This window comes from Muscardinus avellanarius (assembly GCF_963383645.1).
Source record: "Muscardinus avellanarius genome assembly, chromosome: 5".
NCBI lineage: Eukaryota > Metazoa > Chordata > Mammalia > Rodentia > Gliridae > Muscardinus > Muscardinus avellanarius.
Window position 1 is genome coordinate 140,236,523 of NC_137790.1, and position 26,087 is coordinate 140,262,609.

A 26,087-nucleotide genomic window follows, 5' to 3' on the forward strand; every position below is an offset into this window, starting at 1 on the left:
TGTGGCGTGAGGATCAGAGAGTTAACGCAAATGGAGCTCTGAAGCACACGGTCCACTGTAAAGAGAGGCCCAGGGAGCTAGCCAGCACCCTTGTCACCATGCAGACCTGGCCGCTCCGTGGCAGTACGGGCCGAGTGCTTAAAGCGGGGTCTATCTATAGCAAGCATCATTTAAGTGTCGGCTAGAAGGCCGGGTTACTGGGTCATGCCAGGGTGCATTTTTTTTTTTTTTTTTTGGTCTACAATGAGCTTGTCCTCAGCAGGGACTAAGGGAACAGGCTTTCCAAGGCCCTGCTCCACACACACGCGCCCTCAGGGACACGCCCCTGCGCTGGGCACACTCCCTGCTCTCCCTAGGAAGCAGAACTTGGTCGGCTCCCATAGAGGGAGGTTTTTCTTCAGAGAGCTCTGTTATCTCCCATCTGCCAAAAGAAAGGCTCCACGCAAGCTGCTCATCACGCTCCACATCAGGGCTGAGAAAGTCCCCTGGGTACAGAAGTGGGGGTGGCCAAGGCGCCGGTGCTCTGTCCCTAAAGAGGCTTTCTCAGATTGTTCCTTTCCTAATGAGATCATACAGAGTCATGATTCGGCAATGCTCTGCAATTCCACCTCAGCACGTTTTCCCAGACACTAGAAATTTAGATACAAAGTATTTACGAAAGCAATGAATTGGGAGATAGAAGCAGTTTCTGAGAAACGCACTCTTTCCTGCACCCCACTTGGGAGGCCTGTGTGAGAGGCTTCCTAGAAGCCTCGAGCTCTTACTTCTACAACCCTGCTTCTTTCTACATGATAGAAAATGGCTTAGCTCAAAGGCCAAGGCTGCTGGAACCGTGTGCAGGATGACAGGACGAGTGGCATCCCCTGCATCTGCCTGTCGTAGACTCTTGAGGGTGTGAGCCTAGAGCTTTCTGAGTGGAGAAGGGGTCGGGCTGAAGACGGGCGAGGGCAGCATGCGACCGCCATGCAGGAGGGAGGCTGAGATGAGGGTGGTGGGTGGTGAGGTGGAAGGAGGCGTGGAGGAGCCCCGGGTTAGATAAGAAGGCAAGAAAACCTGAATGTTAGTTACTAACAGTGATCTCGGCTGTGCACTGCGGGCACCGCTGCCCTCTTACCGCCTCCTGCGCGTGCGATTTGCTCATGATGGTGAGCAGAGTCTGCAAGAGCACGTCCAGGAGGCTCTCTACCATCATCTCTACCTCCTCAATGACGTCTGCTTCCTGGAGCGGGCAGCGAGAAAGCACACCGTCAGGCCGGGCCGCGCTGGCGGAGTCTAGCAGGGTGCTTGCTGAGCCGGCGCCCCCAGGAGCTGGCTTCCGCGGGCTCTCAGCACCGCCAAGGGGCAGCGTCGAGACGCCCAGGCAGCGGCTCAGAGGGTGGGCACACCCGCAGGGCCGCCCAGGCATGGCGGCTGGCCTTGCCCTCCCCAACCCACCCACGATGGTTCATCTCAGTCGACACCTTCATTCTGATGTACAGGGGTGAAGCAAACGTCCTGAGTTAAATGTTCTCTTTGATTTCCCTACCGTAGTACCAATCCCACTACCACTCTGAAAAACGATAGTTACAAAATAGTAAAACGCTGGGTGTGGTAGCATTTGTCTGTGGTCCCTGTTCTTGGAAGGCTGAGATAGGAGAATCGCAGACTCAGAAATTTACAAAACGCCTATCTCAAAATAAAATAGGGCTGGGGATGTGGCTCAGAGGTAGAGTGCCCTGGGTTCAATCCCCAGTACAAAAAAAAAAAAAAAAAAAAAAAGAGAGAGAGAGAGAGAGAGAAGTAGAAAATAGAGACACGGTAACGTCGCAGCACCGGGTATGGTAGCGACATCGTCACGGCTAATTCACCAGCAGCACGTCTGCGCTCTGACCTGACTGCTCCCCAGTGCTGCCTGGCCCCTGCTCCCTGCTTCTCGCCGCTCTGGCTTCTGCTCACAGTCTGTGTGAGGAACGCCAGTCTCAGTCCATCTTTCTCTGGCAGCCTCACAAAAACAATAAAGCTTGTCTCCCCACTACAAGCTGCTTTCTAGTCACCAGGATTTTGGAAGAATCTGTGTTATCCTTTTATAGACTTCTCACATTCATTTCCAATTCTGTAGCTTGATTTTAATGATCTCACAAAGAGATTCCCCTCGCCTCCTCTGAGACCGTGACACCACGACTGGTCCTCACGTCCCCTCCACCTGCACACCTGCCACTCATCAAACACTTGCCGGGTGTCGGTCATCGGAACAGAGCTGAGCAGAGAGGTGGCACTTCTGCCCTGGCGGAGACTGAGTTTCATTTTCCCTCTGCCCATCCACCCAATATAATTATACTCGGCCCCATCCCACAGAGAATTTCAACAACTCTTGGGGCTAAAGTCATCGCTCCCATCTGTGGACGTGATTGTAACATTCTTTCCTGTGATATATCTTTGAGTTGTAGGCAACTAATTACACTCGACTCTTTGGCTCTAAAAATACACCGCACCACCTCTTCCGTGCTTTCACCGGGTCCCCTCCGTCCTCTTCCCGCTTTCCTTTGTGGTGGGGAGGGCTTCAGTCTCTCTCTTTCCTTTAGCAGTGAGTTGCCCACCCCTCAGGAACCATCTTCAGCTACCAGAGCAGCATTGCACTCCGGCAGGAGGACTGTGGCTTCCTGGAGGCCTGGTGGGGGACGCTGCCAAGTCTTACCTGGAGCCAGGAGCGAGCGGCTGCACCGCTGCACCGTCTCAGTCCCTCTCAGACAAGCGGGCCCCTGGCCCTCTCGGGGGCCCCTCCTGCTCACCTGACGGCCGGGCCTCTCACCTCTTATCGTCTGGCCCTCACCTTCATTTTAAGTGTACTTGAGGTTATTTTCTAGGACCCTTACTTTAATAAAAAAAAAATCATTCTTGTTCTTCACTTTTTACTTTCCTATAGTTTATAATTTTTTTCTAAAAGAAAAATGCATGTATTCTATTATCAGATGTCTATGAAATACGTTATTAAAATAAATTACTACCCTCATTCATATCTTTCCTTCATTTCCTGCTTACTCCAACCCCTTCTCCTCCCACCAAATGCCCCCTTTAAGAAGAAAAAGCTAAAATAGGCAAAAGCATTACTGGCCGAAACCTGACCTCTAGAGTACAGCGGTACCGTCCCCAGGCTCAGAGTGTTGTGAGCTACAATTAGCCTTGGGATGCCCCGGCCTGGCCTGGCGTGGGGTGGGGAGGCCCCTGGGTGGGACTAAGCTGATAGGAAAAGCGGCTCGAGAAGGCCTGGCCCGCCTCCCTGCACTCATGCGTGCCATTCTAAGAAAACGCCCGGAGTCCAGAGTAAAACCTTCTGAAAGAAACTCAAATGGCCCGGGGCGGGCTTTCAGGTGGGACAGTGTTCCTGAGGAGGAGCGTGTGGCACCGAGCCTCCTGCTGGGCACACAGGCCTCCGTCCAGGGCTCCTTCCCGGCTGGCACTGGTGAAAGCGCTCGCCTGGGGCGTGTACCCAGGATCTGCGTGTCTGCCTCTGGCTAGGGCGATCGGGACTAGGGCAGAGCTGAGCGAGGAGGGGGGCGTGTGGGGCCACTACCAGAGAGCTGGTCTTGACGATGGAGAAGATGCTCCCGAGGATTCCCGAGCAGATCAGCAGCTCTTTCTGCTGCCGCAGGTGAAGATGGATGTGATGGAGGACCACGGGCAGCAGGATGCGGCGGGATTCTGGGAGGAAAACACAAAGGTGGAGACAGCCTTAGGGAAGCACGAGCTCCTGCTGGGAGCTAGTGGAGACTAGCCGGCTTCAGGGCAGGGCGTGGGCTCTGGAGGTCACCCCTTTCTTTACGAGGTGTCAAGCATGAACCTCCCACACCCATGAAACTGAGCGTCTGCGTTCCCTTCCTCCAGCCCCAGCTCCTGTATCCATGGCATTCTCTGCAGGATGAATGTTAGGAGTCTGATTCCAAATGCTAAGTTGAAAGCTTAGACTCCAAATTGAAGGTGTGAAAACTACATAAATGTCACACTTAGAATGAACGATAAGGACCAGATCTGCAGCCCGATACGAACACTGCCCGCCTCTTCTCACGCCCTGGCCAGGTGGCCTGGCACTGGTAGATGTCACACTTAAGAATGGACAGTAAGGACTAGGTCTGCAGCCTGCCCTGATTCCTGCCCGCCCCTTCTCAGGCCCTGGCCAGGTGATCGGGCACTGGTGAGCATGCCCTTGGCCAGCCCCTGGGCCCGCCCTTCCTCAGGCTCGCTGACCATACTGCTTGCCCTGTCCCCAGCCATGACGGAACAGGTGCACGATGCTGTCCTGTCACAGCCACACTTACTGCCGATCCTACTTGATACCTTCAAATGCCTTCCCCCTTCTCCCCACGGTTGCCTGAGCAGTCTTTCACCAGGAGGTGACTATTCACTGGCTTCCCTGGATTCGGAAAGGCTGAATCCTAGTTTCAGCCCCCGAAGTCTTTCTGAGCCTTGGGCAGGTTGGCTCTCCCTCTACCCCCAGCCCAGGTGGCTTGTTTTTCTTCACTTCTAGATTAGGCTGCTAAATGGCCTCTCCTACACTTCATCACAGTGTGGTTAGAAGACCAAGGGGAAGCCGGGGTGGGGGGCACGTTTCTGGCACTCTGTGCTCCAGGATGGTGACTCCGCAGCCCATCACGCTTGGCCAGCACTATATGGTCAGATTATCAGTGACACAAACAAGCCAAGATATTCTGGATTTATTGTTCATATGTGACCACAGGTATTTCGTATGAAAATCAGAAATAAAATTGGAACATGTAAGAGATTTTGGAACTGTCTTGTCAAATACTTAAAATATGTTCAAATAAAATGTAAGGCAATCTATTCTGTGCTTAAAAGGACGCCTGGATAAAGGAGAAGTTGATACTGTATTTTTCAGACCAAAATACCAACATACAAAGATTTATAACAGCTGGTTTCAGGCAAAACAGTAGTTTGTTATTAGACTCTGCTAGGGAAGGCACCAAGCTGGTGTGCTCTGAGAAGGTGAGTGCTGGTCAAAGGACATCACTTAGTAAATAACCTCTTGCTTCAGAGAAGCTGCCGTGACTCGGACCGTCAGCCCAAGTGCAACGCGAACAAGAGCCTGCCGGTGGCCTGCGGTCTCAAAGTCCAATTACATGGTCCAATGCCACATAAACTTTTGGAAGGAAATTTCTTAAGTGATTATGTAAAGCAGTTGAGCACATGCAAAAATACTAGAAACAAAGTACATCAGCGAGGGCCACCTCTGTTTCCCTTCTCCAAGCCGTGCACACAGCTGGCGTGTGTTCGCTGGCCTCAGCTTTGGTGTGTCACCGATAAGGTTTTCAGTCCAGGAGCCCAGTCTATTTATTTACCATCAACAGTCGCTGGTAAAGAAAGGCTGACTTTCCTGGAAGCACTTTTACCATGAGCCGCGCTCTACACTCCAGGACGTAAGCCAGAGGAGTGAGCGGGGGTCCATGAGTGTTTCACGTGTGTGCAGCCCCTGAGCCGAGACGTGACTGCTCCACCCAACGTGCATCCTGAAGATAAACATACTGCCGGGCGGGCTGCTGCATGCCTGTAATCTCAAGTTTCCGGGGAGGCTAAGGCAGGAGGGTCATAAATTTGAGGCCAGCCTAAGACATGGACATGCGCTGGAGTCTGGGTCCCGAGAAATGATCTGTGTGTAAGGCAGTAGGCCCAGGTCTTGGTGGCATATTTAAACATAATTTATAAAAAATGCTACATTTTAAGAATCACTGGCTTCTTGTATGGTAGTTAATAAAACCGATCCCCTTTTTTTTGTGTGGGTCTGAGGATGGAACCCAGGGGCATTCGACCTCCAAGCTACAGCCCTTGCCCTGTTTTTTATTTTTTGTTTTGAAACCGGGTCTCACTGCATTGCAGAGGGCCTCACACTAAGTAGCTGAGGCTGTCCGGGAACTGCAGTCCTCCAGTCTCCGCCTCCCGAATGCTGGGATGACAAGCGTGCGCCACCACGCCCGGCTCAGATCCTTTGATTATCACTTGGCTATTACCCTAAGGGGAGAATGTGAGTCTGACTTCAGCCCAACTAACTTACCTGAGAAAGAAAACAGGCGGCTGTCCACCGTCCTGGCGATGGACTGCAGCTTCACCACGTCCATGGACTGCCCGATGTGCACGGTGCTGGGCATGCTGCCCAGCGTCCCCCTCACAAACTCTGCCACCTCCTGCACGGTGAACATTTGCAGCAGCTCATCAAAGATGGTTGGGAAGGAGTTGAGGAGGGCAGCCTGGGGAGACAGGTGAAGCTGTGGTCAGCTCAGAGCTGGGTCTCAGTGCCGCGCGGACAGAGGCTGAGCCGCGCTGCAGCGCCTCTGCCGAGGGTGGGTGCCTTCCTGGCCCCGCTCTGCCAGCTCCTCCCGTGCTCCTGGGCGTGGAACAACCAAGCAAGAGAGACAAACAACCTAATTACGGGGCAGGGCCACCTGGTGCCTTCATAACTCACCAAGGCCTTCGCTGGCACGAGAAGGACAGACAAAGAAAAATATGCTGAATATGGCTGTAGAGCCGTAACTATTTTTGCTTCTGAGATGGGTTTAAATTTTTGGTTTGCTCCTATGATCAAGCACTCGACTCCCCAGTTTTGATTCCAAACTCAAGCCAGGAACCCCACGAATAAAGTATGGCAGAGAAAGCTGACGCTTCCAGGCAGGGCCAGCTGAACCCCACCCGAAGCCCCGCAGCACAGTCCCGCTCTGGGGCCCCGACCACGTCCCTAGGATGGAGTGTTCACGTTAAACCGCGGGACCTGAGGCCTCGGTATTGTTTCCTGCAGGTGCGATGCCTGGTAGTCTGAAGTCTACATTCAGAAGGACGGGGAACGTGTGGCTTTAGTCAGCCATGGACTCGAGGGCTGGGGCTGCTGGTCTAGCATGTGGCGACGCGGACACCCTGGCGAGAGGAGCAGGTGCCTAGGAGCACAAATGCCTTTCGCCTGGACCGCTGGGGCCTGAGCTCTGGCCGGCCTGGGGTGGCCTTTGAGGACACTCTGATACTGTGATACTTCCAGGCCCTTTAGGAGGCAGAGCACTGCAGGAAAGAGAAAGTGGGCTTTTGCATTTTAGAAAAAAAGAATGGGTTTTTGCATTTTATAGACACAAATTAAAATTCTAGCTTTGTAAAACTGGGTGTGATGGCCTAGGCCTGTAATTCCAGCAACCAGCAACTCAGGAGGCTGAGGCGGGATGGCTGTAAATTTGAGGCCAGCCTGGGCAACACAGTGAGACCCTGTCTCAAAAAACATCTCAGCGTTTCCACTTATCTTCCATATGACTTTGTCAAGTTACTGCCTCACCCTATTTTATCATCTACAAAATGAGGATGATGCTATCACTTATCTCCTGATACTGGTCTGAAGAAAAACTCGAGGCGCATAAAGTTTCCAATAGAGGGTCGGAACACCACAGGCCTTCCACGATGCCGTTCTTACCCTCTTCTGAAGAGAAACAGCATGAAGGAAGATTCTGCCCTTTTCAGTCCTCTTCTACCTCTACTCTGAGGGATATTATAAAAAGGAAATGGAAGTGTCCCTTGGATACAGGAAGGGGCACCCGCGCTTCCCCGGCAGCGGATGGGGACGGCGGTTTCCTCGAGTCCACCACCAGGCGGTATAGTAAAATAAAACGATTGCTCTAAATAAAAAGGGAAGCAAATTTCTTCTTCCAATACTGACATTTCTAATAGAATCTTGTCCCAATCCTTGGCCAGTGCTTTCTAGCTATTCCTACTGTTTGATAATCTGCTCCACCTAAACACACGGGACGGACAAAAACTCATCAAAGATTAATACAGTGAAGAATGAGAAAACAATTCCCCCTACATCCTGAATACACTTGATGAGTAAGATGTTCATAAAAGTCCAGTATGGTAGCTCACTACATCTGGTCTGAAGAGGGTTCCCAAAAACAAATCATGTTGCTTCTTCTCCAACAGAAAGCCACGGTGCTTTCTGGCAGATGAGACTAGCCGGCTTCAAAGTAAAAGCAGCACTTTGTTCTAGCAGGTATTTCCTTGCAGACCATCCCTTTCCCAGCACGTAGGCTCCTGGCAGGGCTTCTTCAACCGGTCCTGGAAGCCGGAGGACAAAGAAAACCCCTTGCTAAGACAGACAAGGAACCCAGCAGCAAGACTCCTCCGTGGCGCACAGACCTGAGTGAAAAGGAGTGTCTCCGAGTTTCTGCTGTCCAGACTCAGCACAAAGCGGATGGACTGGAAAAGCTCTTGGATGCTGGACCGGAATTGCTCCTCTTCCATCCCACACGTGGCTCGTGAGTACAGGATCCGAGACTGCACGATGAACTTGAAAAGGTACTCCAGGGCCTAGAACGTGGGGGAAAGTGAGGGGAGGCCTTGAAGACACTCAGGGACTCACACAGCAGGACACTGAGGACAAAGTACCAGCAAACCCTATACTAAAACTCGATGGCGGACAATCCCAACTATGGAGACGCGAACTTTACTTTTTAAAACTTTTTCTCAGAACTCCAAATTGTCACTAAGTAGCAGCTGTCTTCATACTGGGAGAATAATCAAAAGATTTTTATAACTGTTTTATGAGGTTCTAGAATTAAGGAGCCCTAGGTTGTTATAGAAAGAAAGGAATTTAAGACCATTCAAGATCAAAAGAAAATTAAGCTTCTCTGTATTTTCTTTTAGAGAAGGCTCCGAAGGCAAGGATATAACTACTTTTGATTTTATTGCGAGAAGGTCCTTTAAGGAGTCTTCTGCAACCATGAGATAAAGTTAGGACCTGCCACGGTGCCTGCCTTCTGATCAGAGGTTACGGGAGTCGAGAGGAAACTTGTCCCAGGTTGCATAGCCGCTGGTAGGCCTAAAATATCCACTCTCCTTCCCTTGCTACCAGGACACATGTCTTAAACACCTCCAGAGCAGTGAAGACAAGACCATAAAGTGGTCTGAGAGCAGCAGGTGGTTCTGAGGAGTCCCTGCAGCCGGGGCCGTGCTTCTGAGCAGAGACTCTAAGAGGACAGATTCAAGACCCAAGACTTTCCTAACCCAAGAAATGTCAGATTCCCCTCCAAGAAGGGAAAGGCAGAGGCACTGGCTAAAACAAGTGCAGTCCAGTTTCTTGAAACACATAAAAAGAAGACAATTTTTTTTTTTTTTTTTTTTTTTTAGATTGGGTCCCAGTAAACTGCCCAGGCCTGGACTTGAAATAATGATCCTCTTGTTTTAGCTTCCTGAGTAGCTGGGATTATAGGCTTTCACCACCACACCAGCAAGAATATACTTATTTTTGCAGCACTGGGGGTCAAATCTAGGGTCTCATGTATTTAAGGTGTGTGTTTAACCACAGAGAAAAATTTCTAACCTGAAATATATAAAAAAAGAAACAATTCCTAAGCCACCTTTCACGATCTGTCCATCTGTCAAAAGGTTTGGCAAAGCAAAGCTTAATATTTTATGGCTCCCACAAAATTCAGCTGATCTGGGGAATGCTAGCCTAGAGAACTATGTCTTCCAGGCTTATACCAGAAGAGCCGGCAGAAGAAACCACAAATGCTAAAGTCTCCGTTCTGGTAGCCGTTTGGTCGGAGGGCCCGCAAGTCCGTTAGTTTCTAAACCCCAGTGGGCGCCGCAGGCCAGGCCATGCGCTGCTCTAGTATGTCTACCTGTGGTGACTCTTCAGGGCCGCGCAGTGGGCAGTTCATAACGCCGAGGCCTAGCTTCACTATTGTCATGCCAGTCTGAAGTCACTAAAGTAGGAGGTGTTTCCTACCAGAAGAAAATTGCATTTCCCCAAACCAGTGCTAGAGCAGGCCTGAGCTTCCCTTTTATGTGTTTTGGTTTTATATAGCTAAGTTGACTTGCTGGGCTCAGCTGAGGACAAAGGAGGACGGGGTCCATGCCCACTGATATCCTGGAATCCCTACAGGGGAAGGAAGACCCCGAGAGCAGTTGTAGCATTCGGGATGTCTTCTCTAGTTATGTTTCACAGACAAACAAAAGTATTCTCGGACCTAGAGAGAGTCAGCAAAACCGCGCCACGCTCAGGAGCGGCGTGTGAGCGTCTTCCTGTCCTATGTCCAAGCCCAGGAGAGGGCAAAGGCATCAGTAATTATGTGGAGCCCTGGGGATAGCAGGGAACGAGCTCAAGTTTCTTTTGAAATCTTAGGAGACCTGAGAGGTAGGGAAGTCTTGTAAGAAAATGATGTGCTACGTATTTCTCCAATTTTAAGAAAGAAAACGTTTTTCTTATCACACTGCCAGCCCCTCGCCCCCGGGCCAGTATGAGACATCTGCGGGAGATGGAGAATGACCTGAGATGCCCACCAGGCGGGGCAGACCCAGCCGGCAGAGCTGCTCGCACCGCACAGGCCTGGGCTGCGTTCCGCCTCTAGGTTCCAAAACGTACAGCACCTGGCAGAGGGCACGAGGCGGGGCCCAGGCGGGCTGTGTGCAAACATGGGCCAGGATTTGGAAAACAAGGCCCCCGCTGGTCACCACCACCACCCCGCTCCCCCGTGCCGCCCGAGTCTTAGGGTCAGCGCCAGTGTGGCCGGGACTGCGTGAAGGGCAGGCAGGACCTGTGGGTCTGTTGAGGTCCAGCCCTCGACTCCGTGATAACGGAGACTGAGTGGCTCAGGCAGCCATTCTGTTCTTTTCTGCTAAAGGTAACAAAGCTGAAAGGAAAAGAGAGCCTAGCCGTTAGCATAGCCGCTGTTGCCTGCAGCGGCCTCTCCTGACTCCTCATGGCTCCCTGTGAGCAAGTGACCAGCAGCGAGGGGCGCTGCCTTTGCGTGTCAAGGGCGCCCTCAACCCACGAGGACACCGCACACCACTCACATGTGCACAGACACTCAAACAAGAGCACAGAGGGCTCCATGTTCATAATCTCTATCAGGATAGTTTTAAAGTGAGAGGAAAATGTTACTCTGAGCGGCAAGATATACCAATCCAGAGTAATAAAGATGCTCTCGGAAGCCAGGCGGACGGCACACACCTGCAAGCCTGGAACTTGGAAGGCTGAGCTAGGAGGATCACAAGCTTGAGTCCAGTCTGCGGTTACCATTTATACATATAATTTTTTTTGGTAGTATTGGGGATCGAACTCGGAGGCATTCTACCTTTGAGTTACACCTTCAGCCCTTTTTTAAAAATATATTTTTAGACGAGATAGGGCGCGTTCAGGGTGGTATGGGTGAAATATATTTAGTAGCATAATTTTCTTATGTTTATATAGAATATGGTACTTATTCTTTGGAAACACACATTGAGATTTTTAGATCGAAGTATATGATGAGATGCTTCCAAGCTGAGCAAAGACTGACACAGAGCTGTGTGCTAAACAGTTTGCAGAAATCCTGTAGTTCTGAGAATTTGTCTGAGTTCCTTCTAGCCAGAATAGACATGTTTGTACTATTTGACCCATTTTAGACTTCTGGTCTTCAGAATTGCAAAATAATAAATCTATGTTGGGGCAAAAAAATATTTTTATTTTGAAACAGCGTCTCACTAAGTTGCTGAGGCTGGCCTCAAACCTATAATACTCCTACCTCAGCCTCTCAAATACTGAGATTACATGTGTGCCACTGCACGCAGCTAGCAAGACCTTGCTATTTATTTTTTATTTTGATATTTTATTTCAAAATAAAAAATAAAACAGGACTGATGGTGTAGCTCAGAGGTGGAGAGCCCCTGGGTTTATTCTCCAGTATCACACACACTCAAAAACATGTTTCCCAGTTTATGATGGCAGAGTGTAGGTGTAGGTCCGGCAGCATGCCGGTGCCGGCGTGATCTGGACCGTGGGGCCCAGGCTCTTCCCAAGGGCAAGGCTTGAAGTCTGTTTTCCTCTCCGGGTGTGTCATCCCAGTAGAAGGGAGGCTGAGACAAGAGGAGGGGAGGTTTGAGGCCAGCTGCAGGCAACTGGGCAAGACCTTGTTTCTCAAAGAAAACATGAATAAAAGGGCTATGGAGTGCAGTTCAGAGGTAGAATTCCCCGGTACATACATACATTGCACACGCACGCACACACACGCACACACACACACACACGCGCACACACATCTCTTCTCAGCATATTCACATGTAGTGCATCTACTCAGCTCTCTTATTTTATACTTAAAATAGTTCCAAAAAGTACTGGTTAGTAACCACTGAAGAAGAGAACACTTGGAAGCTTTCGTCCTAATTGATGTTGCTGCCAACACTGGCCGAGGAGGCGTGAACGGCCCCTTAGTCAGAGGGGGGGATGGTGCTGTGGGTGAGTCAAGCAGGAAGGCGGGCCGGAGTCCTGTGCCCCTCTGCCTCCGTCCTCATTTAAAACTACCAAGAGTAAAGGTCCTTGGCCCGGTGGAGGCCGGAACGGGGAACGATGTGGACTGAGACGGTGGCGCGCACACTCCGCCCGCGACGCTCGGTGGCCCGTTACCCGCATGGCTTCCTGAATGTGGTCCTGCCGCATCAGCTCCGCCGAGCAGTCCATGTACCACTTCAGACAGCGGACGAGCTCCCTGGAAGGCAAGCCACAGGAACCCATTTAATACAAAGGCAACGCAGACCAAGACGCCTAACGAGTCAAACAGAAATTTAGCACTGGTTTGTAAAACAGAAAATAATGTTCTGCTCATGAGCCAAAGTGATGTGATGGACCCATTAGAGTGAAGGGATGTTTAGATCATTTCAGATATTCCTTGTCCACAAGGAGTTATTGCTTGTTTTTTTTCTTGTGGTACTGGGGTATAAACCAAGGTTGCTTTACCACTGAGCTACATGCCCAACCTTTCTATTATTTATTTATTTATTTATTTATTCATTTATTTATTTATTTTTGGTGGTACTGGGGTTCCTGGAAACCCTTCTACCTCCGGGCTACACTCCCAGACCTATTTTATATTTTTATTTGGAAACAGGGTCTCTTAAACCAGTGCTGCTGGCTTCGAACCTGCGCGATTCTCCTGTCTCCGCCTCCCAAGCGCGGGGATTACAAGCGTGCGCCACCACGCCCGGCTGTGTGGAACATATTAAAGATGGCATACATTCAGACTGTGCCTGGTGCCCTCTCCCCTCCTCCACTTCCCCTCCCCCTCCCAACAATGAGTGTCCAGGCTGACCATGCTCTACTCACACTTCTACACATATTCGGATGTAGCTCCTCCATTAATCAACCTCAGCCTTCCTCCTCTCCTGTCCTTCCATTCTAGCTTTGCTGAGGTTTCCCCTCCATTATCTGGAGTCCCTCTGGCATTCCTAGCTGGTTTTTATCTTGAGGCAGGATCTTACTAAGTTGTGAAGGCTGACCCCAAGTTTGGGATCCTCCTGCCTGGCCTCCTAAATTGCTAGGAATACAAGCGCATGCCACCACGTCCAGCTCCCCAAGTTGCCATTTTTGTTGTTGCCTAGGGATTGAGCCAGGGGTCCTCCACTGAATAATACCTCAGTCCCTTTTACTCTTCAGTTTGATACAGGGTCTTGCTACGTTGCTTGAGACCGGCTTTGATTCTCCTGTCTCAGCCTCCCAAGTACTGGGATTCTGGCGTGCAGAATTCCTCTTCCCACGCTTCTTTCCCCAAAGACTTGGGCTGGGTGTGTACTTAATTCTGTCTCCAGACACTGCCTGGTGACCTGCAGACCCTGACTGCAAGTGCAGTGTCCTTCGAGCCGCCCCATCCCGCCCACCTCACTTCCTGAGGACAAGACACCTGGAGGAAGGGGTTAGTGGGTCAGAAGAGGTCAAGGGTACAGGCTGTGGTCACCTCTGGGCCTGTGGTTATCTGGCATCCTTGGGCGAGTTATTTAATACCTCTGTGCCTCAGTCCTTTCATTTAAAATATGAAGGAAATAGTAGCACCTCTCGAACTTCTTGTGAGTTCTAACAGCATGGCACATAAGGCACTTGGCAGAGTCTGGTACTTGACATCAAAGTAGCAGAATCCCAGTGACTTCACAGCCTTGCACAGTTGGGCTTTATTTATGTTTTACCCCAGTACCTCAAAAAATGTATGCTAATCTTCTGGGTGTGGTGCCACATGCCCATAATCCTAGTAATTTAGGAGGCTGAAATAGGAGGATTGCAGGTTCAAGGCTAGCTTTAGCATCTTAGAGAGACCCTGTTTCAAAGTAAGAAAACAAAATAGGGCTGGGTGTATAACTCAGAGGTATAATTCCCCTGTGTTCAATCCCCAGTAACACTACCACACACGTGTGCGCGCACACACACACACACACACACACACACACACACACACACTGTGCTAATTTCATGGAATAAAATGGTTATTTCTTCTTGCTTTAATAGTCTTAGAAAACTTGTGTTTCTCATATTTGTTATATTATCTCTTCTAGAAATTATCTTTTTATTTTCATTGACTTTTATTTGTGGAGACTATATATTTAGCTATTCACTTTTCTCATGGAAAAAGCAAGACTTAATTTTAACATGAAGAAAAGCTGCAATTCAAAATGTCAGATGAAATTCTACAGCTAACATCATACTTAATGGTGAAAAATGAACGTTTTCCCTCTAAGATCAAGAATAAACCAAGGATACTTGCTTTTGTTATATTTTTTTTGCTCATGTACTGAAAGTTCCACTCAGAGCAATTAGGAAAGAAAAATAAAAAATAAAAATAAATAGACGGCATCCAAACTGGAAAGCTAAACTGCTTTCAGATGACGCGGTTTTACACGTGTGACGCTAAAGACCCCACCGCGGAACTGGTGGGACCAATATGTGAACTCAGCAAACTGCAGAGCACTAACTCAACATGAAATATCAATCACACCTAAAGAGGAAATGAAGAAGCCGTCCACACGAGGACTTGGAGGGACGCTCTAGAGACCCAGAAGAGTCAAAGCAATCTCAAAGAATGCATGAAGTCGAAGGACTCACAGTTCCCGATTCCAAAATTTACTTCAGAGCTATGGCAGTTAAAACAGGGCTTCCGTGACATACAGACAGACATCCAGAACCATGGGACAGAGCAGCAGAGAAAAGACCTTCCCACGCAGGCCAACGACTCAACAAGGACGCCACGACCATGGAAAAGACAGACTTCGACAAGTCACATGCAAAAAGAATAAAGTTGGAAACTTTTCTTATAAAATAAATTAACTCCATATGGATGAAAAATCTAAAAGAAAGAGAAAACATTTTAAAACCTCTAAAAATGAGAGGAAAGGTTCATAACATTGGATTTGGCAATCATTTCTTAAATATGACACCAAAAGCATACGCAATAAAAGAAAAAACGTACTAAGTAGGACTATATAAAAATTAAACATGTATGTATCAAAGGACACAACACAGCGAAAAGGACTGCGAACTGGGAAAAATATAGGATTGATAAGGGATTAATATCTGGAATATATAAAGAACTCCTACAAGTCAATAACAACAACAACAACAAAATAAAAAAAATATCATTTTACACCCTTACGAAGATTACTATTAAAACTCCAGAAAATAAAAAGTATTGGTGAGATGTGGGAAAACTGGAACTCTGTGCACTGCTGGGAATGTAGGAAAACAGTATGACCATTCGTCATAAAATTAAAGACAGAATTGCGATATGATCTAGCATGCCACTTCTGGGCACATATCCAAAAGAAGTGAAAGTGGGGTCTTAGAGATGTATTTGTACACTTGTGTTCTTGGAAGCATTATTTATAAAATCTAAAAGGTGGAGTAAACTATCAATGGATAAAGAAAAATGTATGTGTGTGCACGGGTGAATACACACACACACACACACACACACACACACACACACACACACACTGAAACATTACGCAGCCTTAAAAGAACAAGGGAATTCTGGCATACGTTATAACACGGGTGGACCTGGAAGACTATGCTAAGTGCAACAAATTACTTGCAAAGAGACCAACTGATTCTTCTTGCATGAGGCTCCTAGAACAGTCAAACTTCCGAAGGGCATCAAATAGAACAGGGTTCCCAGTCTGGGAGAAGGAGGGACGGGGGGTGCTTGTTAACTGTTACGGAGTTCCCACTCTGTCCGAGGAAGAGCGTCTGCGAAGGGCCGCACGGTATGAATGAGTGTACTTAATGTCACTGCGCCATAAGCTCAGAGAGTGGTTAAGATGATAGATGGTAAGTTTTATGTAATGTGTATTTTACCACAATTAAAAAAAAAAACGAAGTTAAAAAGTCGGCTGACGGTATGGTGTTTGCAGCTGGATTTTGAAAAGCCCGTCTTCTTTCTGCTCACACACACAGTCCAAACACAACTTACTTGTAGGCCAGGGCCCCAGCGAAGTGCTTCTGGATGTACGTGTCCATCACGGGCCGGAAGTGGAAGTACTTGATGTCTCGAAGCAGGTTGATGATGAACACCTGGAGGAGACGGAGGACAGGCCACCAGTGTCCCCGGAGGCCGCGCACCCACCCCTCGCAGGAGACAGACTCTTGCTTCTTCAACAACCGGCAAAGCGCCAGTGTTTTCTCTAGTATTCCCCATGGATAGTGAATACAAGATTTCCACTGTGTGTCTGGATTTCTGTCTGGATTTTTTCTCTTCTTCCCTTTCCAAGACTCCCAGCCAGGCTCAGAGCTCGTCCGTTTGTGCCTGTGTTACTCTGAGCTCCCCTTTCACAAGGCTGAGCGGTCCAATGCGGATGAGAGACGGGGAAGCAGTATTTGTCTAGGTGGCATGGACATTAAGTTAACCCCTAAACCTTGCAGGAGTGAAGGAAAGATTGCTCTCTGAGCCACAGAAGGCTATGGCAAGCTGGCCCGCTCAGAAGTGGGGCTGGTGGCCAGGAAGACAGAGGAGAGGAAAAGCCAGAGGCACACACTGCAAGGGCCAGTCCAGCTCTTGCCTCGGCTGCCCACCGGGTGGCCTGGAGCATCTGGTGCTCCCAGAATATACGGCCCTCCTGCGGGAGGGAGTTGAGTACGTAAGGCCCTTAACATCCAGATCGCTGTCCATTCTTACTAAAGCAACCTGTTGGTACTCTGGCTCTGCAGACAGTAGCTACATGCAAGGAGAGAGCCTCCAGAGGCCTCTGGAACTGCACGGGCTTCTGGAAACTAGCATGGCGGAGCCTCCGCTTTTCCTGGTGGTCGTACCCTCCTTTGTCAGTGTTAGAGATGGGCCACCTGTTTTCCTCTGTTCGTCTCTGGGCCTCTTGCTGGTGGAGGTCACTATTTCAGGAGACAGGCAATCCTATGCCAGTGACAAGACTGAGGATGTAGAACTATGAACCCGGGTCTGGCCCTGACTGAGCTGAACTTCCAAACCTGACCTTGGAGGGCTCTGCACGGTGGGCCCTCCTTGGGCGACCCTCCTCAGTTCCTTTTCTATTGGAAGAATCTGCACCTTGTGCTGACTCACTCTAATAAGTTAGCTATTTTTTAGATATTTTTGAAATACGTGGCAGGAATAACTAGTAAACATAAAGTCAGGAAGCGACTTACCAGAGACTGAAAAACCAACAGGCCGTATTTCTCTGTATTGTCATCCAGAATCACAAAGAGTGTATCTAAGATGTCCTGAAGGAACTGAAACAACATGGAAAGCACAGGGCCAAGTGTGAGGACCTCACACACATGTTTATACTTCTATGTTCCAGTGCAGTTAGCTTCCATTAAACCAAGCAAAAGACCTGAAAGTCATGCGGGACCCTGCACCTACTTAGCTAGGTGGGCTTGGATATCTGCCTACAGCCCAAGGACCCTGAGAGAGACAGGAGACTCTCATGTTGGGTAAGTCTTAAAGTTTTAAGGAAAGAGCATAAAACAGTAAGATACTCAGGTAGAATAGCAGTTTTAAAATAAAAAGATTCATGGGGCCAGCGGCCGGCATTGGAGCCTTCCGTGAAGCAAGGCCGCTACTGAGGCCTCCGAGGCCTGGATCGGAGCCTGCCGAGGGGTTAGGCCGATGCCGGGGCCATCGGCTAGCATTGGAGCCTGCCGTGAGGCTAGGCCGGTGCTGGGGCCTCCGAGGCCGGGATCGGAGCCAGCTGAGGGGTTAGGACAGTGTCAGGGCCAGCGAGACCAGAATTGGGGCCTCCCATGAGGCAAGGCCGCTGCTTGAGCCAGCGAGGTCTGATCAGTCCATCGGGTAGCCAGGCCACAACTGGGGCCGTCAAGAGTGGGATCGGTATTTTCAACGCGGCATGCACAGAGAAATAGCGCAGAAAATTAAAACCAGATGCTTCCCCTAATCAGCAATAACTAGGAGGAAAGGGGCAACAGGAAGTGGTCGAGCTATAGAAAGGGCCCTATAGTGAAGCAATTAAGGTGACCAATCAGAGGGTATGGAATAGGGGAGGATGGAGCCTCTTTAAAAAGCAGGAGGTACATAAACATATGTATCAAAGTTAATCACCAAACAAGTGTGGGATCGAGGGAGGGGGAGGGGATGGGGACTGGATGAGGGCTAATTGGATGATGTGAGCTGTATATCCCCTCAAGTCTTATATTCCAATGTGATGTATGATTACAATGCACCAATAAAAATAAATTAAAAAATAAAAGATTCAGCTAGGCGTGGTGTCGCACGCTTGTAATCCCCCGCACTTGGGAGGCGGAGACAGGAGGATCGCGCAGGTTTGAAGCCAGCCGCGCACGCTGGCTTAGGAGACCCTGTTTCCAAAATGAAAATGTAAAAATAGGTCTGGGAGTGTAGCCCGGAGGTAGGAGGGCTTCCAGGAACCCCAGTACCACACACACACACACACACACAAAAAAAAAAAAAAAAAAAGAGATATTTCTCCTCATCCTTATGTGTCCTGCGGGTCTAGAGGCTTCCTGGTAGAAGTCACGGGATGGAGGCCTCTGCAGCAGCATGCCTATACCGGGTGAGGCAGGCCTACCTTAACGATCTCCTCCCCGCTCACGTGCCGCAGCCGCCCTAGGATGTCCATGATCCGGTCTGGGAAGGCCTTCCACTTCAGCAGAGCAAGGAGGTCCACTGGAAAATGAGCCCCAGAGACGTGAATCCCAGCCCCGAGGTCGAGCAAGGCCCTGACGCCCCCAGACGTGGGCGGGTAGCATCTAGGGGATCGGAATGGCCCCGGGCATGAGGAACCAACACCGCTAGGCCGAGAGTCGCCTGTGCTCTGGGCGTGCGCTCTGGGCTGCTACCACCATGCAAAGCCTCGCCGGCCGCTGTCGCCGAGTGTTCCATCAGCTTCAAGTGAAAAGAAGCCCCCCCCTGGAGCATGAAGGGGCAGTCGTTTCTGTCCCCCTTAACAGCTCTGCGACGGGGTGGGGGGGGCAGCGGAGGCAGTGGAGGGCACCACCCACAGCACCGGCACCTACCGTTCTGGGTGAGCTTGGTAGAGGAGAGCTGGGTGGAAATGAAGAAGGACTCCTTGGTGCTGCGCTGGAAGATGAGGCTGGAGGGGCTGTTGGGGCAGCCGCTGTAGTCTTCTTTGCAGCAGGGCAGGCCCAGGTACAGAGCGTGGTTGTTGAATGTGCTGTTCTCCTCGCACTAGGCAAAAGCAGAGACAGAGAACGTGACCTCCACCTGGTGTGCAGACCACCTTGGGTGGCGGCTGAGCCGTGACAGCTGACAGCACCACGATCCCATAGCAGGTCTCCGAGTGGCGCCGAGGAGTCGCCAATGGATTTCTGTTCTGTCCAATGTAGTAGGAGGGAAACAGGGCCTGCTGGCGTTGGTCGAGGGAGGAGGGCAGGGCACTAAGCCAACGAACGGCTGCCCACGGCTTCCGGGGTCACTCACCAGCACGGCCCCGATCCTCTGACCTTCCTGCCAAACCACCCAACCGACAGTGAGGCCGCAGGGGCGCGGGCGGGAGGGGCGGCCAGGCCTGTACCTTGTACACGTAGAGCTCGTGAATGTCATCGGAGAGCGTGGTGCCGTCGTCCCGCATCAGGGGCGAGAACGCAAAGCCGAAGAGCTTCTTCTCCCCTTTGTCCTTTGCTGGAACCAGAGCCAAGGCTTAGTTATGTCTGCCCCGCACCTGGCTTTTTAGCAGAAACCCCCCTGCCCGGTGTCTGCTTCTCTTACTGACGAGGCAGCAACCTGCCTGCGGGAATGATGAGAGTATGCTGGGATGCCTTTCCCCGGATCCCCAAGCGATTCAGACTACCTGGAGCCAAAAGGAAGCTAAACTGTTGATCTCGGTGAACGAGGGTCCCTTTAAGAAGCCGTTTGATAGGTGCGAAGGAGACACCCAAAGGAGAATAACACTGGGTATTTTGGGAACTGGGAAGGGCCGAGTCTGGATCCCTTGTATTAGAATCACTGCTTCTACGGTCCAAAGAACAGCCTCTGAAGACATCTAGTCTCCGAGTATCTATTTATCCTCAGCTCCTCGTTTTCTGCCGCAATGATAGGACTCCTCTTGACTCCATTTAGAGAGGAGTCGTCTTTGTACCCTCGAGGGAGCGGGGAGGGAAGTCCCACTCACTGGAGCAATGCCGGAACTCGAAGCGCAGGTGGGAGCCCCGGAATCTGTCGATGGGGATGGGCAGCTTGATGATCTCTCCCCACCGCGGGCTGTTACTGTGGTAGAGGACGAAGGAGTGATAGGAGCTCCTGTTGGGCTCCCCCGACCCCAAGCTGATGCAGTCCTGGAAGAGAAGCAAAAGGAGGCGACGCCTTCATGGGGAGCCGGGTCTCCTGCGTCCGGAGGACACTTTGCTTCCTACCGTGGAAGGTCCTGTTTAGCCCTGGGCTAAATCTTTGAGAGGAGAGAATGGCTCTAACTTGACTTGAATCTGTGTAGAAGTCACAAGCTGCTGTCTGCCCCGGGGCAGAAGTGACCACACTCACTGCCTGAGGAGTTGGAGGAGGGAAGCCAGGTGCTGCGGGGCCACAGGGTGGACTCTTCATCCTCCCTGGAAAAGGGGCAACACGCTCCAGGGGAGGCGTCCACTGAGCACAGAGCACTTCAGGGCATCAGGAAGAAGTGCTGAGTCGCCAGTGGAGAGCGCCTGCTTCCCAACCCCCTCAGCCCGACGCTGGGATGGCATTGCCACTCTGCCGACTTTCCGAGCCCAGGCAGCTTTGACCGTCACGAAGACACAGTGCGGGGACAGCCCGCGCCCGCCGCCCACGACAGGAGGCGCTGGGCAGCAGGAGCAGCCCCGTCCTGCAGGCGGGCACGCCCGGCTCACAGCCTTGGCACTTCTCCTGCAAACCTAACAGGCACGCTGCGTCCCTCAGCGGGGCTCTCACACGACACCCACCTGCGTTTCTATCACTAGCCCAACACCCTCCTCCTTTTCTGTCTGGCTTGGGAGGTACTTCAAGTACTTTAGCCTTTTCCTCTGCGGAACGGGGATGATCCCTCCTGTCTGGCGACCCTGTGAGGCTCCTGTCGACACACAGAGGTCCCGCGTCACTGCCGGGCTCCTCCTTGACCTGACCGAGGGGACAGGGCACGCCGACAGCACAGCGGCGCAGCAGGCCTCCGCTTTCAGCCAAGGGAGACTTGGTCCTTGCGCCACGCGGGCCGGAAACAGCGTTCGGGGCCGAGTCCGCTGGCTTTTTTCTTCCATAACTTGGCATCAGCTAGTGAGTGTGGAAGCCCCACCCATGGCCAAAGTGCTAATTTAATTTTCTGTGTTAGCTTAAGGGCAAAGCGGGACTGAGTAAGGTTACCAAAGCCGGCAGCTGTACGGTAGGGGCGGCAGAGAGGAGACAGGGGCAGGACTCCAGGAACCGTACCAACTGGAGCAGGAGGGACTCAGGCCAGACACGGGGAGAATTTCTGCAAAGGCTTTCTGACACCAGAGCCATTAGCAAAACACACTGTGGCGGGTCCTCGAAGAAAGGAAAAGGCGGAGAAGAGTGCATCTGGGAGTGCTCGCGCTCAGCCTGCCTGAAAGCAAGGGCCCTGGACGGAGTCCACAGGACTAGCGGGGTCTCCCAAGCCTCCCGCAGGTGACTGACTAGCCAGTCCTACCTTCAAGATCTCGCCGTCCGCGTACAGCACGTACATGGTCACCTCGATGTTCTTCTGCACGCTCTTTCCCCCACGCTCAAAATCCCCCTTCTCCAGGGTTAGGTACAGGTCGTTGCGGATGTCACCTGGGGAAAGAAATGCTGTGTTCTCATGACGACAGCAGCTACACTGCCCACTCGCACGGAGGACAGGTGAGCATTCGGGTCCCCAGGCTTGGGTGGGTGCTCAGGACATTCCAAGCTTGGTTAATAAGGGAGGACATTCTACTGGGAAGGTTAGTTGTCTGAATCCCAGTTTATCCAGGGTAGAGAAACTTCTCGTAGTTTGTGGGTACTCAGACTGCTCCGTCTCTGGCCCCTCCAGGAGACTGGCTAACATCCACGTCCCCTAAAGGGATGGGTTTGGAAGCCGCAGGAATAGCACGTATTTTAATTATGTCTCTCTTAATTACTGACCCCTTTTCTCTAAAGGAATATAAAGGTTCTCAATTTCTTCATAGGTTTTCTTTTTCTTTTTTCCCCCCCAGAAACAAAAGCAGAGATTTACTAAGGAGAAGTGAGGATACTCATTCAAGAGAGAGCACGGCCACCGGGAGAGGCCCCTAGGATCTTTGGGATTCTTCCTTTATAGGGGCCGGGGGTGGGGGACTAGGGGCGCATGGCTGGGGTGAGGTCTGGACTTTCTCCTCCCAGAATCATGGGTGGTGGCCGGGTGGTGTCTGACTTTGTCCCTCCTAATGGGTCTTTTGTTTACTAAGCATCTCAACAGTCTCAGGTGCAGAGAGGGGCCATTGTGATGAAGGGTGTGGGCTCAGGGAAACGTGGGTCTAGAACAGAATACTCCTGTGGGAGGAGTTAGAGGTTATGAACTTCCAGGTTTTAAAGCTGTATCTTTTCTTTCCTTCTGAATTTGTTCTCTTCTACCGAATCCTTCATAGGTTTCCTTTCCTTTCTTTGTTTGGAGCTGGGGATTGAACCCACAGGTGCCCTACCTCTGAGCTACACCCCTAGCTCTTTTTATCTTTTATTTTGAAACAGCGTCTCTCTGGGTCACTGAGACTGGCCTCAAACCTGCAATCCTCCTGTTTCATATATTCTAAAAAAAGTCTTTTAAATTTAATCAAGATAGTAAAGGCTGTGGAAAAGTCTTCAAAGTAAGGAAATGGCCAAGGAAAACAGGTAGGACCAAAGTTGGCAGCCCACGGAAAGCAACTGGGAGGAGGAGCACTGAACTCGCAGAGCGAACCAACCCAGACGCCAGACATCCTTTCTACTTCAGGTCGTAGAAAAACAGGTGCGCTGAAATATTTTCATCGCAGTGACAGAACCAGGGCTTGGTTCTGGTTAGCAAGTGAGCTTTTTGGTTTCGTCGGAGATACATGCAATGCCCTCTTTTGACCAACGGCCTCTGTCCTTGTGGAAGCCGAGCGTCTCTCCTGCATGAAGCAGGGTCAGGACAGGATTGGCACCTACAGGGCTCCTGGGGATGGAATCCAGGGGCATCTACCTCCGAGCTACACGCCCAGCCCTATTTTTTATTCTTTCTTTGGAACAGGGTCTCACTAAGTTGCAGAGGGCCTCACTAAGTAGCTGAGGCTGGCAGCGAACCTGCGATCCTCCTGTCTCAGCCTCCCATGTACTGGGATTACAAATATGCACCACCAGCCTGGCTTTGGAGCCGTCTTCTGACAGAAATCTTTTCGTTGGCACATTAGTTTTTCTATGAAATTTAAGTAATTATTCAATTTCTAGAATAATTTAGCATTAAATGAATAGAGAATTTTAATGTCATCTAAAGAATAGGTGCTTGGTTTTAAATATTACAAGTTATTTCCAAGACAATTCATGTGGCTTTTAAAAGCAGGTATCTTCTGCCTATGAGCAATTCTTCCAGCTTGTGCAATCACTTTTAATTTCAATGGCTCTGTACGAAGGTCAACCATGCTACAGAAACATGTCCTGGAAATGTTTTAAACCTTTCCTAGCAATACATGACGCAGAGAACTAACATAAAACTGGTCATCGCCTTGCAGACTGTTGATGACAGAATTTGATCTGGTTGGTTTTATGGAATATACTCATAGTTTTAAGCATGGCATTTTAAGACCATATGCCAACTTCAAAATGGAAGGCTTGAGCTGGGAATTACTTCAGTTTTCAATCTTTTAAAATCAGAATCTTAAGCCGGGCGTGGTGGCACACGCTTGTAATCCCCACGCTTGGGAGGTGGAGACAGGAGGATCGCGCAGGTTCAAAGCCAGCCTCTCTAGCTAGCTTAAGAGACCTTGTTTCCAAATAAAATATAAAATAGGTCTGGGAGCGTAGCCCAGAGGTAGAAGGGTTCCATCCCCAGTACCACCAACAAAACAAAAACAAAACAAAAAAAACAAAGAAACCAGAATCTTGCTGGGCGTGGTAGTGCATGCCTATAACGCCAGGACTTGGGAGGCTGGGACAGGAGGATCATAGGTTTGCCGCCAGCCTCAGCAACCTCGTGAGGTCCTCCACAATTTAGTGAGACCCTGTTTCCAAATAAAAAATAAAATAGGGCTGGGGGTATACCTCAGAGATAGAATCCCTCCTGGGTCCAATATCCAGTACAAAAACAAAACGAACAAACAAACAAATAATATCAGAATCTCAGCCCGGTGTGATGGGTCATGCTTATATTCCCAGTACTTGAGAAACTGACACAGGAGGTTCTCAGGTTCGAGGACAGCCTCAGCTACATAGTGAGGCCCTCTACAACTTAGTGAGACCCTGTTTCAAAATAAAGAATAAAAAATAGGGCTGGGGGTGTAGCTCAGAGGTAGCATGCCCCTGGGTTCAACCCTCAGTACCACAAAAAAATAAAAATAAAAATAGAATCTCTTTTGTGACTACCAGATGAAAAAATTGAATAGAAGTAACGGTACCCTGTGAGACACATACTCAGGCAGCCCAGTTCCATCAGGTCTCTGGCTGCTCTTTCGTCGAGGGACAGGCCTGCCCAGATAAGAACTATTTTCACCAGAATAGATATCAAGCTGCCTTATGGACTGCAATTTTTAAACTATGGTTTCAGTGTGAACAATGGCACTTTACTAAAGTTAATGCTGTTGGAGGAGGGCCTTCCTGTCAAATGTGTTCTCCTGAGCCCCAGACCTGCCTTATAGACAGCCTGCTAGGAGCCCTCCTCTTCAGAGGCCCACTGCCTTACACAGGCACAAAACCTATCTGTGGAATCATGCCTAGGGTGAAGGCATTGTCTTCAGGAGGCTCCTATAAACTGTTCACCAACTGCCAGGAAATGTTACTAGGAGGGGACCGAGAACCGGGCATCACAATGAAGACCGGGAGGAGGAGGCCCGAGCAGTGATTCTGGAGGCCCGTTTGTAGACCACTACTTGGCTCTGCCGTATGTGACTTGCCTGGGAAGCTTCTTAAAAATGGATGTCCACTATCTACCCTTGCCGTCAGAGTGGCGCGTGCGTGCGTGCGTGTGTGTGTGTGAGTGATCACTAGGTGATCCTCATGTTCCCTATGGTTCACACCAGGGGACCAAAACATGGCCTTCTCGGAGGATGCTGATGGGATCCAGTAGAGGAAGCCTGGGAAGCCTCTTCAGGGTGAAGGCGCGCTGAGCGGCTGAGATGGGGTGTCGCTAAGGGTGCTGCTGCCGCCGTGTGGGGGCAGGGCGGCCGGCGCCCTTGGGTGCCCTGCTTCCCGGGAGCCTCACAGCACCAGCAGTGCCTCACATCTCTGAGTGCCTCGCGCCCAGTGCCTGGGTGCCGTGTAACAGTTTCTTGAATGCAAGTGAATCATCTGAGTTTATTCTTATAAGAGGGGCTCAGAATAAATCCCCTCTGCCCTCGGCACAGCTCCCACTACAGCTCACGTCGGCTACGGGTACGGCTGCAGGCCGAGGACCTAGGTACTCAAAAGAAGGCCGAGGTAAGGAAACCTTTCCTGTACAGACCAGACAGTAGGTAGTTTAGGCCCTGTGGGCGCCATATGTCTTTTTGCATATTCTTTTCTCTCCTAACTTTCTACTATCAGTTAAAACCATTCTCAGCTGGCAAGCAGTATGCAAACAGGCCGCCGGCTGGATGTGGCCCAGGCCGTCATCTGCTGATACCTGGCTTGGAATGTTTATTACGAAGAATAGCTACATGACAACGGCAGGTATGCATCAGACATCCGGATTTCTGTGAGTCACAGAACGCTGCGGGGGAGGAGCAA

At 50.4% G+C, this 26,087-nt stretch overlaps 1 protein-coding gene across 1 annotated transcript in view; it reads right to left on the bottom strand.

Annotated features, from left to right (window-relative positions):
• The window catches only part of DOCK3 (dedicator of cytokinesis 3), a gene marked incomplete at both ends in the record, with an annotated part of 359,460 nt that overhangs the window by 57,970 nt on the left and 275,403 nt on the right, over positions 1-26,087 (bottom strand). Inside the window, 12 exons of the mRNA XM_080695935.1 lie at positions 1,073-1,219; positions 3,551-3,678; positions 6,041-6,233; positions 8,152-8,322; positions 12,398-12,479; positions 16,221-16,321; positions 17,405-17,488; positions 18,805-18,902; positions 19,253-19,424; positions 19,771-19,877; positions 20,368-20,530; positions 21,868-21,992. Coding sequence (XP_080552061.1) covers positions 1,073-1,219; positions 3,551-3,678; positions 6,041-6,233; positions 8,152-8,322; positions 12,398-12,479; positions 16,221-16,321; positions 17,405-17,488; positions 18,805-18,902; positions 19,253-19,424; positions 19,771-19,877; positions 20,368-20,530; positions 21,868-21,992 — 1,571 coding nt within the window. The remainder of the gene's footprint in view (positions 1-1,072; positions 1,220-3,550; positions 3,679-6,040; positions 6,234-8,151; positions 8,323-12,397; positions 12,480-16,220; positions 16,322-17,404; positions 17,489-18,804; positions 18,903-19,252; positions 19,425-19,770; positions 19,878-20,367; positions 20,531-21,867; positions 21,993-26,087) is intronic.